General features: G+C 46.5%; 1 protein-coding gene across 3 annotated transcripts in view; it reads right to left on the reverse strand.

The window, feature by feature from the left end:
- Window positions 1-899: 899 nt before the first annotated feature.
- The window catches only part of ST3GAL5 (ST3 beta-galactoside alpha-2,3-sialyltransferase 5), a 46,705-nt gene continuing 30,542 nt past the window's right edge, over window positions 900-17,062 (reverse strand). For 2 of the 3 annotated variants that reach the window (XM_024743653.1, XM_024743654.1), the window contains 4 exons: window positions 11,666-12,009; window positions 7,852-8,038; window positions 6,252-6,410; window positions 900-2,076 (listed from right to left, as the gene is read on the reverse strand). In XM_024743653.1, coding sequence (XP_024599421.1) covers window positions 1,828-2,076; window positions 6,252-6,410; window positions 7,852-8,038; window positions 11,666-12,009 — 939 coding nt within the window. In that variant the 3' untranslated portion in view covers window positions 900-1,827. The remainder of the gene's footprint in view (window positions 2,077-6,251; window positions 6,411-7,851; window positions 8,039-11,665; window positions 12,010-17,062) is intronic. The other variant, XM_024743656.1, reaches the window with a different exon arrangement.

Consider the following 17,062-nt stretch of genomic DNA (forward strand, 5'->3'; position numbering starts at 1 on the left):
TTTCTTGTCTTTTCTAATAAGCATTTGGGCTTCTCTAAGTAGCCCCTGAGGAATGAGGGGGTGGAGGTGTGTGGTGCAGGCCTGGCCTCACCTGAAACACAGGACAGCTGCAGACTGTTTTCCTGAGTCTCAATATTCAGAGCTAAGTCTCACCGTTTAACAGATAGGAATTTTCTTTCTTTTTTTTTTTTATTTTTTTGCGGTACGCGGGCCTCTCACTGTTGTGGCTCCTCCCGTTGCGGAGCACAGGCTCCAGACGCGCAAGCTCAGCGGCCATGGCTCACGGGCCCAGCCGCTCCGCGGCACGTGGGATCCTCCCGGACTGGGACACGAACCCGTGTGCCCTGCATCGGCAGGCGGACTCTCAACCACTGCGCCACCAGGGAAGCCCCAGATAGGAATTTTAAAGCATTTTTTCCTAAACAGTGTCTTACAGAGTAGAATCCATAGAAAATTTTAAGAAAAGGCATAAAACCAGAGAAATCCTATTTTGCTACGCAGGCTGCTCTGAGCTTGACCCCAGAACCCTGGAGATCCAAGGGACTCATTCAGAGCTATGACCTGGCTTCTTGCCCCGCATATGCCGAGGAGCCGGCAGATGCGGGAGCCATCGGCCTGGCCTGGGAGTCAAGAGCTGCACCGGGGGCTGTGGGAGAAATAGAATTGGGGGAGGGGCGGCAGTAGCAGCCAGCAGCGGAGACCCCTTCATCCCCCAGCCCTCCTCACAGGTATCTGCAGTGAGGTCCTGCCTAGCAGTGGCATCCAAGAAGGACATTTTAGCTAGACTTATTAACTTATTTTTTGGGGGGGGCGGGGGGGGGAAGCACGCAAATTAACTAGACTGTAAGAGTTCCGCAAAAGCTTTTATTCTTTCTTTTTTTTTTTTTTTTTTACCAGCCCCCTGCCTGGTAAACACTGCCGAGGGGGCATTCAAAAAAAAAAAAAAAAACGTTTTTTCTTAAATAGGCAATTTATAACACTGGGAAGACTTCATTTCAGTGTTTCAGAAAACATGATTACTCCTGGAAAGAGTTTATTCCTCTATGACTCTGGAGAACAGAGGTTTTGTCCTAATTTTTATAAGCCACCTCAGACAGACAGTGGAATCATCTGGATTAACATTTAAGTGTTTGGAAGGCAGTTAAAAACTCTCAAGAAATCCAAGAGTTGTCCGCCTGGGGCAGCGTTGCAGTACTCGGAGGACACAGAAAATGTCTCTGTGTCCCTCCTTGACCTGGGACCTGCAGGACAGCCCCCTTGCTTGATTCCTACAAGTCTTCCTGCAGAAGGCAGATCAACAGAGAGGGACGGTGAACTTCTCCGACCGGCCCGGGCCTCGTGCAGCAGCATGGCCCAACCAGTCCCAGTGGTTTAGCTACCCAGCACGTCACCCTGGAAGTGCTTCCGACATCTGTCCCACCAAACAGACTAACAGAGAACCAGAATCAGGCATTCAGGGCTGTCATCAAAGGAGTCGCCTCCCTTCTTCCATACAGTGACCTGGGATTCTATGTGCAGTAGACATGCACAGAGTTTTTACAAATTAAATAACTTTCTTAAAATACAATAAAACATTACATACAATTCTCTTTGGAAAGTCTTTCCCATTCTCAAAATTAACTTACAAAATTTTGTGCAAAAACACTAGCTTCAAATAAATAGGGAAAAAAAGTGGGAAGAGCAGAACTTTCTGTATTGTTTTTGTTTTTTAAATTAAAAGTTAAAAAACACCAGCTGCACTTCAAAGTTCTTGCAGGACGCGTCAAGAAGGCTGTGAAAAACAGCCCTCCTGGTCAGAACTGCATTTTCAAGTGAGGTTTTCTGGGTTCAAAATTCACAATGGATGCCTCCGCTGAGATCCCTCACCACACCCTCTCTGACCAGCTTCAGGAGGAACCTGGTCTCTGTGGTCACATTGTGCATGGTCTGAAAGTTCATGGCAGCCATACAGAGATTGTCAAAGTAGTGCAAAGGTGTTCTGGGTTGGCTGAGGTCATAGCCAAAGCCTGCCAAACTGACTTCATCGCACAGATGCGTGGCTAAGACGACGGCAATGACACCAATCGTGGGGACGTTCTGGAAAGGAGAAAAGACAAAAAAAAAAAAAAGGTCTTAGCACAAGTCACTGCTTTACAGGTACGCTACATGGCATGCAAAGTGATGAAAGTGGCACTGGGGGATGCAATTTTATACATCACACAATTTCAAATATCACCCAATTCTGACTTGCCATCCAAGTCAGGAATCTAGACTCTAAATCATGGTCTGTGATGTGAATTCTTTTTAACACACAAGCAAGAGGCGGCCTGGCAGGTCCTGTTGCACCAAGCTAAAAGGTGTTCTTTCTAAAACTTCCACCCACCGGTCCTGCACAGAATGACCATAATAGCAAGACTAACCCATTTCCTCTCTCATGTGACAAACGTCTACAAGGTCTGCTCTGGGACAAGTGGCCACAGCCCTTCTCCGGACACGGTTTGGGAACCCGTCCCGTCCTGGCTGGCTCCTGTACAGCCTCTGCCTGAGAACGCAGCGGACTCAGCTCTCCTTGGTGAAGACTGTCTTCACCCCTTACTTGTGAAGACAGTCTTACTTCACCCCTACCTGCCCTTCTGGCAAATAACACCCCCAGGCCATTTCCACACGTCCTGCAGCTCAGCCAGTTTCTGCTCGCTCTCCGTTCAGGCAAGTACATTTTTCACCTCAAGTTACGGGCTTTCACATTTGTTTTTTCCAAAATGTACCCTTGCTGACTTTGGCCTAGAATGCCAGATGTCCAAAATTTTGGATTCCGACTGTATCACCACTCCCTCTTCATGTCCAACATCTTGCCACTTGTTAATCTGGAACTGGTTCTCTGGATCTCCCTCACAGACTTGGGTAAAGACAGCACACAGGGCGGCAGACAGGAATACAGAAAGCCCTGCAGTGCCTAAGCCCTCCTTGGAGACTGCTGCCCATCTAGTACTTGATATTCTTTTGTATCGTCTTTCATGTGCAGATATACCTCCTTGGTTCATCTCAGCCGAGTCTGTGACTTCCATAAACAGCTCTCCTTTTCTGTAAACTGGAACAACAGTGAACCTTTCAGAGTTCAGAGATTAAGGTGGGAATAGCGAACATCCAGGGAACCCACCATTTGATAAAAACTGCTTCCTGCTCCCCAGTGTGTCGTGTCTACCTCTCAAAGCCAACCTCCCTTATTAAAAAGGAACTCAACAGTCATTTTACATGTTCGGAAATAAAAACCAAGGGAAATTGACCCTAAAGAAGCCAGCCTCCTGTTTGGGCTTAGGACTCTAAGGCAGTGTGTCCTGTCTTCTCCACCTGCGGCCAGCTCGGCACACAGCACCTTATGAGTACCCATCAGTGTCTGTGGAGGAGTATATAGGGGTAATGCATGGAGAGAAATTCAGCAACTATCAAAAGCTCCCCAGAGCACGTTATCTCCAGAACACGTCCCCCAAGAGCAGCCCTCACTGTCCAACAGGCTTCTTCTCTGTCTGCTGGGAGGGCAGATGCATGAGGGAGTTTCTGACGATGCAATTTTAGATCAGAAGCCATCTTCCAAGTTACTGTTTTTATCTAAAAGAAGAACACCATTTTGACAATGATAAAAAATAAGCAAATATTCAATTCAAATGATGAATTATAAAGTAGAATGTAAAAGACTCCTATAGACTTACTCTCCAGAGAAGGGCATTCTTCACAGTTTGGTGATTCTTCCCAAGCTTTTTCCTATGCAACTATACATACATTTTTAGTTTTTAAACGAAAACGGGATTAAATAAATGTTCTGTAACTTGATTTTCTTGCTTAATGCATTGTGGAGGTGTTTTCAGATCCATTAGTTTTTCTTCATCCTCAACAGTCACACGATATTGCATCGACTATACCATAAGGTTTAAACAATTCTCTAATGATGAATGTTTAGGCTGTTTTTAGTCCTTTGCTATCAATGCTACGATGAACATCCTAGAATAGCCTTGCAGATTTTCTCTAACTTCCTTCTAATAAAATTTTTAGAGTCAAATTGCGGGGTCAAAGACTATTCATATATATATATATTTTTTCCGGTACGCGGGCCTCTCACTGTTGCGGCCTCTGCGGTTGCTGAGCACAGGCTCCGAACGCGCAGGCTCAGTGGCCATGGCTCACAGGCCCAGCCACTCCGCGGCATGTGGGATCCTCCCGGACCGGGGCACGAACCCGTGTCCCCTGCAGCGGCAGGCGGACTCTCACCCACTGCGCCACCAGGGAAGCCCAAGACTATTCATATTTTAAAGTGATATATGTATTGCCAAACCACCCTCCGGAAAAAGTGCCAACTTATAATTCTACCTACATTCCTGCCAAACAAGGACATTATCAAGCTTTTAAATCTCTGCTAAGAAAACAGGCAAAAAATGTCACTGTGGCTCTAATTCGCTTTTACTTGATTACTGGTGAAGATGAACATTTTACCATGTATTCCTGGGCTGTACTAATTTCTTCTGTGAAATGTCTGTTCATATCCTTTCCTCAGTTCTTTATTGGCTCATCTTTTTCTTTTTGATTTAATAAGATCTCTAAATGCTTTGAGAATATTTACTCTGTGATTTCTATGATAAATTTTCCCCCACTAACTTTGTTTCTGATACCCTTTGCCATTCAGCAATTTCGTATTTCACGTAATTAAATCTGTCCATTTTTTCAAGGTTATTTTAAAAATAAAATCGACCTGCAAACCAACAAATGAGCATCTGCCTGTGTTTAAAAAAACACTATGGAATCTAATAAAGAAACGGGGCAGTTTAAAAGATACAGAAATCTAAGTGCACTTATAGTGAAACCTCTTTATAACTTAGTTTAAGAATCTTGCCAAAGTATGTTGTCTTTTTTATAAAATTGTTTTGTTAAAAGTGATGCCAACAGGTTAAAAGTTGTAAGCCCACATTCCGGAGGAACCCATGTGCTCTGTGTGGGAGAGCCCAGCTAAAGCCAATCAGAGAGACCTGACAGTCACTGGTCGGGGGTAGGGCTGCTCTCCTATGAGAGGGAAAACACATCACGGGTTCTGGACATGTTCCTGCAATGGGCAGAAACTACATGGCCCTCCTGGGCTCCCCATGGATGGAGAGGCCAGAGCCCTGGAGGAAAACGGCGGACTGCGAAGGGAACAGCTTCCACTATGTGAACCATTTCACCCGAGCTGGGTGTTCAAGCCTGAAGTTGGAGCCAGAGTTGGATTTAGCTCTTACTGATCGCAGTGAAGAACTAGGTTTTTGTTTTTAAGGAGACTATTCAGGTATTTGTTTTCCTTAACAAGCACAGAATTCTTCCTTTAAAATTTACACAGTTGTGTTAAAGCATCTTTTTAATTAGAATTTGATTCAAAGGGCAAACAGAAGACCCTGCTCATCTGCCTATTGGATGAGGACCCCTGAGTCTAGCTCCATTTGCAAACTGCACCCTGGACCAGCCCCATTTCCTAGGAGGTATCTCAGGCCCCCAGTGTGGGTAGCAGTCCCCATGTTTCAAAATTCCTTGCTTTTCCTTAAATATAAATGTTTTGCTTAAACCATTTCCACTGCTTTTAAAGAAGTTTTATTTAAAGACACAGGTTTAGCTATTCAGATCATGAAGAAACAGGTAATAAAGGCATCATCTCCGTCCAGTAGCAACACAGGCTAATTGCAGGTGAAGAATCTAGTGCAGTGAACAGCCTATAGCACCAAGGTTCTCAAAGCAGGCTGAAAAATAAAAATCACCCGGGGAACTCTGAAAATCCCAACGTACAGACCACAACACAGACAGATTAAATCAGAACGTCTGATGCGGTGGGATCCAGGCATCAACTGAAAAGCACTGCTCTCACCTATAAAGTGATGATAAACGTCAATTTTCACCCAAGTGGCCTGTAGAGTTAAAATGTAAAGAACTTTCTGACCACTGAAGTTCCTTTCAGTGTCCTGCAGCTAATTATATGGAGTCCTGGAGTAAGAATACCTTAAATAATATCTCAGTGACCGAAGTGCTAACGTCCTGACTGTACTAATGAGATGAGCCACCAGGAGTGGGGGGATTAAACAGTGGGGAGCCCTAAGGTGAAGATGTAGAGAGGGAAAAGCACATGGAACATCTAATCAATGACTAGGTTTCATCCCTGGAAGATGCTTCCGGGTATACAGCCGAGCCTAACTGAAAGCTGTATAGGTGCCTCCTTTCCAACACAGAGAAGAACAGTTAAGTTTCAGTAGCGACAAAAATACCTTATCTCGGCCCCAGAACCTTGACTGAGGCTCTGAGTATTGAAGGATGTCAAAGGCAGTCTCTTTGATAATAACCGGATTCAAAATCCTGAACTGTTTTGGCTGCAGTGGGATCTTTTCCACCACCTGCTTCCAAAAGAAGAGTCGCACCCAAAACGGCTAAGGAAAGAAAGCAAACGTTCGTTAGGGGGATTTAATCAAGTGATCTTATCAGTGGAGTGGGCAGAGCGCAACCCCTACTCTGGCCCCTTGCGGGTTTGTATGTTGCATTCTGTGGCCAAGTCACAGATCTATGCAAATCCAGTACCTCAACTCAGGCAAGCAACTCTAAAGATCTGATTTATGAAGGTGGCACTGGACAAGGAAGGGAACTGCAGAAGCAGCTCTTATTGATCTGGGGAAGAAATTCTTCAAGTAATGACGGGAGATAGTCAGCCTTTTTAGGATCCAAAGCCACCATTTTGCCCAGGGAAAACCAAGCAAACAGATCCAATTCGAGGGTATGAAGAGTTCTGGGTGCCCCGCCTGTGCTCAGGCCCCCACCACGCACCCCCTTCTCCACTTACTCCACTTCCTAGTCCTGTGATGTCTCTTGGTAACTGACTGTAAGTCATTTCGTATGTGCTTCATCTTTCAACTAGAACAACTACCCAAGAGAAAACCTAGAGGACCACAGTAACCTGTACGGAATCGAGCTTTGGAGATACAAATTCTCCAGCACGTGAAGCTTCTGTGAAAAGTCTGATATGTCCTGTGAACTTTATAGTCAGCTGGTTTGTGCAAGTACATATAAACGCACACACACTGCTTAACAGCTGACCTCTGGAATTCATTTCAACATAATGTGGGGGGCTGGGGGACTATAAAGTAAGGTGATAGATTATCGTAAAGACAAAGAAAAGGAATATGACCAAGTTGGGGCCATCTCCTCCACATCTGCCCCTCTGGAACGCCGTGAATTGACTCCAGCGAGAACACCACCAGGGGCTTCCCCGGTGGTGCACTGCATAAGACGCCGCGCTCCCCACGCAGGGGGCCCGGGTTCAATCCCTGGGTCAGGGAACTAGATCCCACAGGCATGCCGCAACTAAGAGTTTGCATGCCGCAACTAAGGAGCCCACCTGCCACAACTAACACCCAGCGCGGCCAAATAAATAAACGTTAAAAAAAGAAAAAAAAAAAAGACCACCACCAAAGCATTTTTGGAGAATCTCTTTGAAAATACTCTTCGGAGAATTTATGTATATTCTTCTGAATTGCCTCAATAATGGTTTATATTCATGCACATACAACTAATTTCTGAAAATAGTCAGAAGCCATGTCAATTCATGCCTGGTGAATGAGGTGGGTGGTCAACCTCAATAACAGCCATTTTGGTCCCAAGCTTGTTATTTCCACTAAGTAATGATCCCAGTTTCCACATGTGACTCAGTCAAGTTCTGAAAGCAATTTCCAGGGGAAGTTCTGAGGGGCTTCTACAAAGGGAGTGTTTATGTGAAAGCATGTGTGTTAGTTTAAAAATAAAAACCTGTTAATTCCAATCAGAGACCCCTTCGCTTTTTACGGAGGCATATCTGACGGCTGAATTTCTAGTGCTTACCAGGGTTTCGTTTTTGACCATCGCCTGAAGCCAGTTGAAGTCAACACTCTTAAATAAAACAGCAACAAACAAGTCATTGGAATAATATTCAAGGTCAGACAGTGGTGCACCCTCTGGATAAGTCATCCTTATAGTAGTTTTATTTCCAACATGCTCTGAATATCCTTCAACCGGTGCACTGTTTAACCTATTTAAGTAAAAAGGACAAAGATAAACTGACATTAACCACTTTAACACATGCCAAATTCCTGCAGCGTGTTTTCCACATTTTTTTAGGACTGGGAACGGGGGTGTGGTTGGGGGGTAGGGCACCCCTCCCAGCAGCCCTGTCATCCCTCAGCTCTGCCCTTTCCAGGTGCTTGATGAACGCAGTCTTCAGTCTGCAAGAGACTCCCGTATCCAATTTCTGAACGACAAGCAATTCCATCTAGTCCTGCCACTTTAAGCCAACCCAAACACATTACACTCTGGGCACTAGTAATGTTTCCTTGAAAGCTTCCCATTGAGCTTAGATATTAGTGGTTCTTGCCAGAATTTCAAAAAGGTAATCAAAAAAGAAAACCTAAAAACCGGGGAAAGGCAGACACAAACCATAGTTATATATAGACAGGGTTGGGCCCGAGGAGGGCTCTGGGTCCAAGTGCAACCTGGTCTTAAAATAAAGCAGGAATTTGGGGCACTTAGAACTTTTAGATCAATGAAGGCTTTGCCAGGGTGGATGCTCTGGGGAAAATGCTAAGAATTCTTCCCAAAGCAGTACCACTCACACAGGTACACAATTTTGAAATCTCAAAAAAAGTCTGTTTGGTTCTTTCCCTGTATTATCACACCTGTACAAACCTTTCCTTTCTATTCCACCGTCACTTCCTCTTCCAGATCTCAGATACCTAACTCCTGGATTATTAAAAGCTATTATTAGGGCTTCCCTGGTGGCGCAGTGGTTGAGAGTCCGCCTGCCGATGCAGGGGACACGGGTTAGTGGCCCCGATCCCAGAGGATCCCACATGCAGCGGAGCGGCTGAGCCCGTGGGCCACAGCCGCTGAGCCTGCGCGTCCGGAGCCTGTGCTCCGCAACGGGAGAGACCACAACAGTGAGAGGCCTGCGTACCGCAAAAAAAAAAAAAAGGTATTATTAGACACTACAACTAAATGCACAGCATGATCCTGGACGAGGTATTTTCTTTTCCTTTCTTTCTATTTTATTATTTATTTATTTTTGGCTGCATTCTTTTGGTCTTCGTTGCAGCACACAGGCTTTCTCTAGTTGTGGCGAGCGGGGGCTACTCTTTGTTGCGGTGCACGAGCTTCTCATTGCGGTGGCTTCTCTTGCTGTGGAGCAAGGGCTCTAGGTGCGCAGGCTTCAGTAGCTGTGGCACGTGGGCTCGGTAGTTGTGGCGCACGGGCTTAGTTGCTCCGCGGTATGTGGGATCTTCCCGGACCAGGGCTTGAACCCATGTCCCCTGCCTTGGAGGCGGATTCTTAACCACTGTGTCACCAGGGAAGCCCTCTTTTCCTTTCTTTTTAAATAATGGACACGACTGGAATAACTGGTGAAGTCTGAATAAGGACTGTAGCTAAGGTCTGTACTGCATCAGTGTTAATTCCCTAATTCTGAATATCGTCATACAGTTCTATAAGAGAATGCCCTTGTTCTTAAGAAATGCACACTGAAGTATTTAGGGGTAAAGAAGGAGTTTGAGATTTGCAACTAACTCTCAAAGGGTTCAGAAAAGAATAATAGTATATAAAGAGAGAAAATTATAAAGCCAGTGTGATACAGCGTTAACAACTAAGGAATCTGGGGAAAGGGTGAATGGGAGTTCTTTGTACTACTCTTGCAACTTTCCTGTTAAGTTCAGAATTGCTTTAAACCTAAAAGTTACCCCGGGGGGGGAGAGGTAAATTGGGAGACTAGGACTGACATATACATACTACGATATATAAAACAGGTAACTGATAGGGACCGACTGTATAGCACAGGGAACCCTACTCAATACTCTGTAATGACCTATATGGGAAAAGAATCTACAAGACTGGAGATATATATATATATATATATATATATATACACACAGCTGATTCACTTTGCTGTACAGCAGAAACTATCACGGCATTGGAAATCAACTATACTCCAATAAAAATTAATTTTAAAAATAAATAAATAAAATAAAAGTTACCCCAAAAAAGTTTTTCAACTGATCTCCATCATAATCAGTCTAAGTCCCCTTCCTTGTTCCCCAGTGCTCTGTGGCCCCCAGTGCCTGTGCCTGAAGTCCACGCTGTCCAGTCTGGCCTCCCCATCACTGGGCATCGAGCCACCTGCCCAGCCCCCTTTCCCTCTCCCAGGCCCTCGTTCCTCCTGCCAGGTAAGGTTCCCCATCCAGATCTCCTGGCCACCTCCTTCCTAAAGGGCTAAATGCCACCATTCTTCAAGGTCAGCTCAAGGCTGCCCTTCTCTTCCACTGCATCTCTCCTCTGGACCGGAGTGTGCACCCCAGTTTCTTACCTCTTCTCCTCCCGTATATCGGTCGTACACCATTAGAAGGGCATATGGGGTCCTGTCTGCCTCCCCCAGTGCTGCCTGTGCACAGCTGACCATCCAGCTGCTCACATAGAGTCAGGGTGAGGTTCTGGAAGCCTCAAAACCCTGCATTCGGAATGCTGGGCTCTGGCCTGGACTCTGTGCCCTGCAGTGTCTCTGTGTCCTCATGCCTGACACTGGCTAAGGGGATGGCTTCACTATGGAACGAGAACATCCAGGGCACGTGACAGTCTCGGGCACACAGGAAGCACCCAGAGAAAGGAAGCAGTTCCCTCCTCCTTCACCCCACCAAAGTCCACAACCCCACTCCCACACCCTCACTTCCCACCTTTCACCTTAAAACGTAGTTCTTACTTGTTTCTTCTATCTCTTGGTTCTTTCCTACAAACATCTTACACCCCGTGTCCTTTCCTCCTTAGCTTCCTACACATTCTCCCAAAATAGCTGCTAACATGTACTAAGCATCTACCCCAATTCTGACACTGTTCCAAGTGCTTTACATCTTGATGTTAACTCATTTTGTTTTCACAGTAACCCTGTAAGGTCTGTGCCATCACTGCCCCCATTTACAGATGAGGAAACGGAGGCACAGGACAGCAAGGAAACTTGCCCGAGATCACAGCTACTGGGGATAAAGGCATTATGTGGATATAGCACCACTTTCAGGCTCAAAATATCTGAGATGGATCTTGTCATCCTCCCTCACTAGCCAGAGATTTTCCTCAACTTCTCCGTTTCTGACAGCAGTCCCACTAACGTCTCAGACCCCAGACTAGAAATCTTGGCATCCCCTGACATGACTGTCAAACTATCAGAAACTCCTGTAATGTAGGATGACTGCCTATTGCCTGTTATGTGGCTTTCAAACACCTCTGTGTGCTTTCTGGTCCCAACCGGTGCCACCTTCCAGGGCTCACCTACCCCAAGCCCTGCTCCCAGAAGCCGGGCGTCCCACTGACTCAAGCTCCCTGCACTGCATCCTTCTCTGGGCCCTGCCTAGCACAGCCTTCTACCTTGGCTGGCTTGTCTGAATCTACCGATCCTTCCCACCTTCACCTCCTCTGAAAGGGTTTTTACCAAAATTAGGGTCAGTACTGCACAGTTTTGGGCGTCCAATCCTTTCATGTCTCTGTTTCCACTTCTCAAACAGTGAGTCCCCTGCAGACAGGGACATGTAGGGCTGCCTGGGTCCCTCCTGTTTTTGGTGCTGCCCTGACCCACAGCAGAGAACTAAAGTCCAGAGGGGAGAGGATGGTCTGAAAGCCAACGTACCTTATCACAACATCGAACTGGTTCAGGGCCTGGCCCAGCTCTAGTCCGTGGAGGATCCCACCACTTCCAATGACCACACAACGCCTGCAGCTCTTGGCTTTCAAGTGTGCAGGAAAGTCATGCTCGGGCAAGAGTTCCAAGAGGGTCTGGACTTTCTCGGAGAACGTGCGGAATCCGAAAGGAGGGTCATACTTGTACTCGGCCTCGCTCCCTGCGGGGGCCTTCGTCACGAAAGGTGGCAGGTCCGAGGTGTACCTGAGCCTGAAGAGCTGCACCATCGACCTCTTGGCGAACTGGGGCCGGCATTCCTTCTGCAGGACTTCCTGGGCATATTGCTGGGCTCTCTGGAATGAAGCACAGACCTGAGTTTCAAAGGCTCTCAGGCATCAGAAATATACTGACAGGTGACACTTTGTCGTGCGATGTTTGGTGTAGCTCCGTTGTGGATGACTGTCTTGTAACACAAAACGTCTGCTTTAGGGGGCTTCCCTGGGGGCGCAGTGGTTAAGAATCCACCTGCCGACGCAGGGGACACGGGTTTGAGCCCTGGTCCGGGAAGATCCCACATGCCGCAGAGCAACTAAGCCCGTGCACCACAACTACTGACCCTGTGCTCTAGGGCCCTTGATCCACAACTACTGAGCCCACGCGCCACAACTACTGAGCCCACATGCCACAACTACCGAAGCCCGTGCGCCTAGAGCCCATGCTCTGCAACCAGAGGAGCCACCGCAATGAGAAGTCCTCGCACCGCAATGAAGAGTAGCCCCCCTCTAGCCCACGCGCAGCAACAAAGACCCAACGCAGCCAAAAGCAAATAAATAAATTTAAAAAAACAAGAACAACAAAAATCTGCTTTAAAGAGTTAATTTATGCTAGAAACTTGAGGGGGAAACCTGGGAGAAGCACATGACAAGGAGACAAACTCAACAAGGGTATTTATTTCATGGCACAAGTAGAACAGGAAGGACCCCCACCTCCTACCCTCCCAGCCTAAGCTGTTCAAATAAATTCGGGGTGTTCAAATAAATTTTGAACAAGATTTGAACAAATCTGAACAAATTTTCAAATAAATTTTGAACAAATAAATTTTGAAGAAATTTTGAGGTGTTTAAGCTGTTCAAATTTGAGGTGTTTAAGATTTCATGTTTCATAAAATCCTGACGTGGCAATTCCCTGGTGGTCCAGTGGTTAGGACTCTGTGCTTCCAATGCCGAAGGCCTGGGTTCGATCCCTGGTCGGGGAACTAAGATCCCACAAATCGCGTGGTGTGGCCACACACACACACAAAAATCCTTACATGCGCTACAACATGGATGAACCTTGAGGACATTATACTCAGTGAAATAAGACAGCCACAAAAAGACAAATACTGTAGGACTCCATTTATAGACGGTATCTAACACAGTCAAATTCGTAGAAATAGGAAGAACAGTAGTTACCAGGGGCTAGTGGGGAGGCGAAATGGGGAACTGCTGTTTAATGGGTAGAGTTTCAGTTCTGCAAGATGAAAATGTTCCAGAAATCTGTTTCACAACAATGTGAATATACTTAACAGGGCCAAACTATGCATTTAAAAATAATGAAGACGGTAAATTTTATGTGGGTTTCTTTTTTAAACACAATTAAAACAAATGATTTCCGGGACTTTACTGGTGGTCCTGTGGTTAAGACTCCGAGCTCCCAATGCAGGGGGCATGGGTTTAACCCCTGGTCAGGGAACTAAGATCCCACATGCTGTGCAGCACAGCCAAAAGAGAAAAAGATTTCCTATTTCAGGTTCCTATCTAGTTGGATGAGAAACAGACTTATTTATCAGATGGAGTAATGAGCTTCACACAGTCTGGAATGGGAACCAGGTGTAACCTGCCACAGTGTCCGGTCAACAAAGAAGTTGCCTTGGTTTTGTATACCGTCTTCCCTGCACGTTAATATTTTGCATCAACAAGAAATGACTGTTGAAGGCCAAGTGAACTAGCCCGGCTGAACACAGCAAGACACGGAGAAACAAGGGACAGACACCCACTTGCCCCACAGTCCGCCCCTGGGCTCAGTCTGGCCAAATGCTGCCTCGGGATCATCTGGCAGCATCACTGTGCTTTCTGTCCTCATCGCCACATGCAGCAGTCTTGGCCCTACCTTATTCCTCCTCCCACCAAGCCGCGTGCGTGCGTGCATGCGTGCGTGCGTGTGTGTGTGTTCCTCTATTTTATTTGCTGGGGTATTTATTTTTAGGATTGAATATGTCTTTTGAACTGTGTCAGTACAATTATGAGGATTATTATTGCCATATACAGTTTTAATTGTTTGTCTCAACTATGTTTTTCCTCAAAGTCTTGTCTGATTTTTGTATAATGAAATTATCGTAGAAATAATAATCTTACTGCAGGAGAACCCCACTCCCTTTTCTTTAAATCACAGCTTCAAAAAGTTCTTAGTACTGGGAAAAGCACGCTGTCTACATCTTAAGAGTCTGGCCCCATGTCTGAAGAAGGGAACGGATTTTCTTTGAGCCTCAGAAGATGCCGCCGACACAACGTAAGGTCACTGTCTGAGGTCACCGGCACGACACCTAGGACACCTCGCAGGACGGTCCTGAGCGTCTTCGCTTTGTGGGTTCCAGGTGGCACACCCAGGAAGAGGGCTGAGCTGGCAGGCTCACGTCGCCTGATCACCTCCCAAACCCCTACAATCCCAGCCTCTGCCCATAGAGAGCAGGTGACAAACACCACCACTGATACATATTCTCATACACCACTGATACCTCGCGAATTAGCATCTTCGCGAGGAATCGGTGGTAACCCAGAACAGCCCGAGTGGAGGGCTCGCCCTGACCAGGCCTCCAGGTTGGTGACACTCTGCACCTACAGGCACTTAATGCCCAAGTGGGGGGCAGGGCAAGCAGAGGAGTCACATGTACTATCCATACTTGTCTCTACACCCCGGGCCTGAGGGTTGTGAACAAGTTTTTAGAGAACAAAAGGTCTAATTCTTCACTATGGAAGGACATCCCAAGCATCTTGTTTTACAAATCTCCTGGGATAGAAATGAACATCTGAGAAGTGCCAAGAGACAGAAGCTTAGTGACTGACTCAGGACTGGAAAGAGAGGTTAGGTGATGGAGCCAGACACTGGAGCACGACTCTCTTGGGCGCCACATTTTCTAGTTTCATTTGGAAGGAGTGACATTTCATTCCACTTCCATTCTGGCAAAGAGTTCCATCTCAGGCTTCAAACTTAATTTTCTAGACTGTGGAAAGAACATCTTCTGATGGTGACCCCTCCCGTCCCTCCGCAGGTGCAATAAATCAATCCCAGGGACAATGTTCTAAATGCCACTGCAAGTGGCCAAAGCCACAGCAATTCCTTTTCTTCTCTCGTTTCAACTTGTTTAAACACGTAACAACGCCCCAGAAGTGTCTCAGCCTCCCTCCTTCCTCTTTCAGGTTTCAAAGCTCAGAAGAAAAATGCCTCGGGAGGACAGCTCGCCTCGTGGAGCTGCGGTCATGACCGCAAGCATCTCGACCTTCCTCTTCTCCACTGCAGACAATGCCAAACCTGGGAGCCAGAGCAGGCTGGAGAGGAAGGACGCAGTGGGGTCCAGATGGCATCCGTCTCGGATGAGAACCACTGGGAACCAGAGGACTGGTGACCTCCCCAAAGATACAGGAACCCCTCTTCTCCCAAATCGAGGCATGGACGCAAGAGCTTCATTTTTTGAAAGGCTTCAAGGCTAAGCTTGCTGGCTGCCCACAACTGAGAATAAACAGACATCAGGCAGTTTCAGTTGTCACTGACGTGGCAATGTGCCGTGGAAAACCACAATGTGAGAATTCCCTGAAGGATATTAAAAAATGAATTTTCCTCAGTAAAAATCTCCATTTTCATTTCTACCCCATAATTTTTAGGACAATCCTTCTCAGAAATATAGGTAAGTGGCATAATTCTTAGTAAAAGGCAATGTGTTCTTTTATTTATTGATTTAAACCCAGGACAGGGCACAGCATGTGGGATGAAGGAGAGTTTGGGGCCTGGAGCTGACTGGACCTGGGTAGGAGCCCAACTCCGCCACGGACCACATGAACCGAGGGTATGACTTATGCAACGACACTTTCATTTCCACGTTTGTAAACTCTGGTTTAACTTCCGTGAGTTAGCTGTCTGTCACTTTTACCTGGTTAAAAGCAGAAAAATCTGAATAAACAAGTCACAGAGGGAATAGCACAGTAAAATCTCAACCGGCCAACGGTTGTCTCAGGCTGGTAGTTGAGGGTAGCGACTGACCACAGAAGGGGTGAGAGGGAACTAACTTGTGTGCTGAAATGTTCTAAATAGGATTGTGGTGATGGTGTAAATTTAACTATAAATTTACTAACACTCCTCCAACTGGATGCTTAAAAGGTGAAAGTCTTATGGTATGTATATTTTATCACAATACACGGTTAAGAAGAAAACAATCAGACGATCTGGATCTAGACCCAGTTTCGGATCTCTTTAACAGTAGTGTAAACTTGGTTAAAGCAGGAACTTTAAGGCTTTTCAAGGCTTCAGTTTCCTCACCTGTATGAGACCACTGAAGGATGGTCTGGGAAAAGCAAGAGCAGGACCCAGGAGAGAAAGGGATCGGCTTGGAAGTGTGAATGTCTGGACTGATTTAACTCAGCCCAGGGTTACTCTGCTTACTTTTTTTTTTTTTTGGGCCACACTGCACTGCTTGCAGGATCTTAGTTCCCCGACCTAGGGTCGAACCCGTGCCCCCTGCGCTGGGAACGCGGAGTCTTAACCGCTGGGCCGCCAGGGGAGTCCTACTCTGCTGACTTTGGATACATGAGTGTAGGTCTATGGAGTCACGGTGAAGACGTAAACTTGGCCATGATGAACCACACAGCCCAGGATGCAGTCCCCAGGGCGATGTGTGGTCTTTAGTTCCTGAGAGAAGGCCAAGTTCAAAATGGTGCTACCATGAGGTCTGAACCTAAACTGATGTGAATGTGCTCTTGTCTCTCTTCACACATCTTTTTTTTTTTTTTTGCGGTACGCGGGCCTCTCACTGTTGTGGCCTCTCTGGTTGCAGAGCACAGGCTCCGGACGTGCAGGCTCAGCGGCCATGGCCCACGGGCCCAGCTGCTCCGCAGCATGTGGGATCCTCCCGGACCGGGGCACGAACCCGTATCCCCTGCACCAGCAGGCTGACTCCCAACCACTGCGCCACCAGGGAAACCCTTCACACATCTTTTTTTTTTTTTTTTTCCTTCACACATCTTTTAAGTGCAATTTCACATCTGCACCACATTCAAACTATCCAAGCATCCCTGCAGAGACCACTGTTTGTCTTTTTGCACAAATGGCACGTTCGGGGACATCTTTAAATAGAAAATATAAAACCCACAGCAAACG

The sequence above is a fragment of the Neophocaena asiaeorientalis genome, unplaced genomic scaffold (genome assembly GCF_003031525.2).
Source record: "Neophocaena asiaeorientalis asiaeorientalis breed wild unplaced genomic scaffold, Neophocaena_asiaeorientalis_V1.1 scaffold114, whole genome shotgun sequence".
In the NCBI taxonomy this organism is placed as follows: Eukaryota; Metazoa; Chordata; class Mammalia; order Artiodactyla; family Phocoenidae; genus Neophocaena; species Neophocaena asiaeorientalis.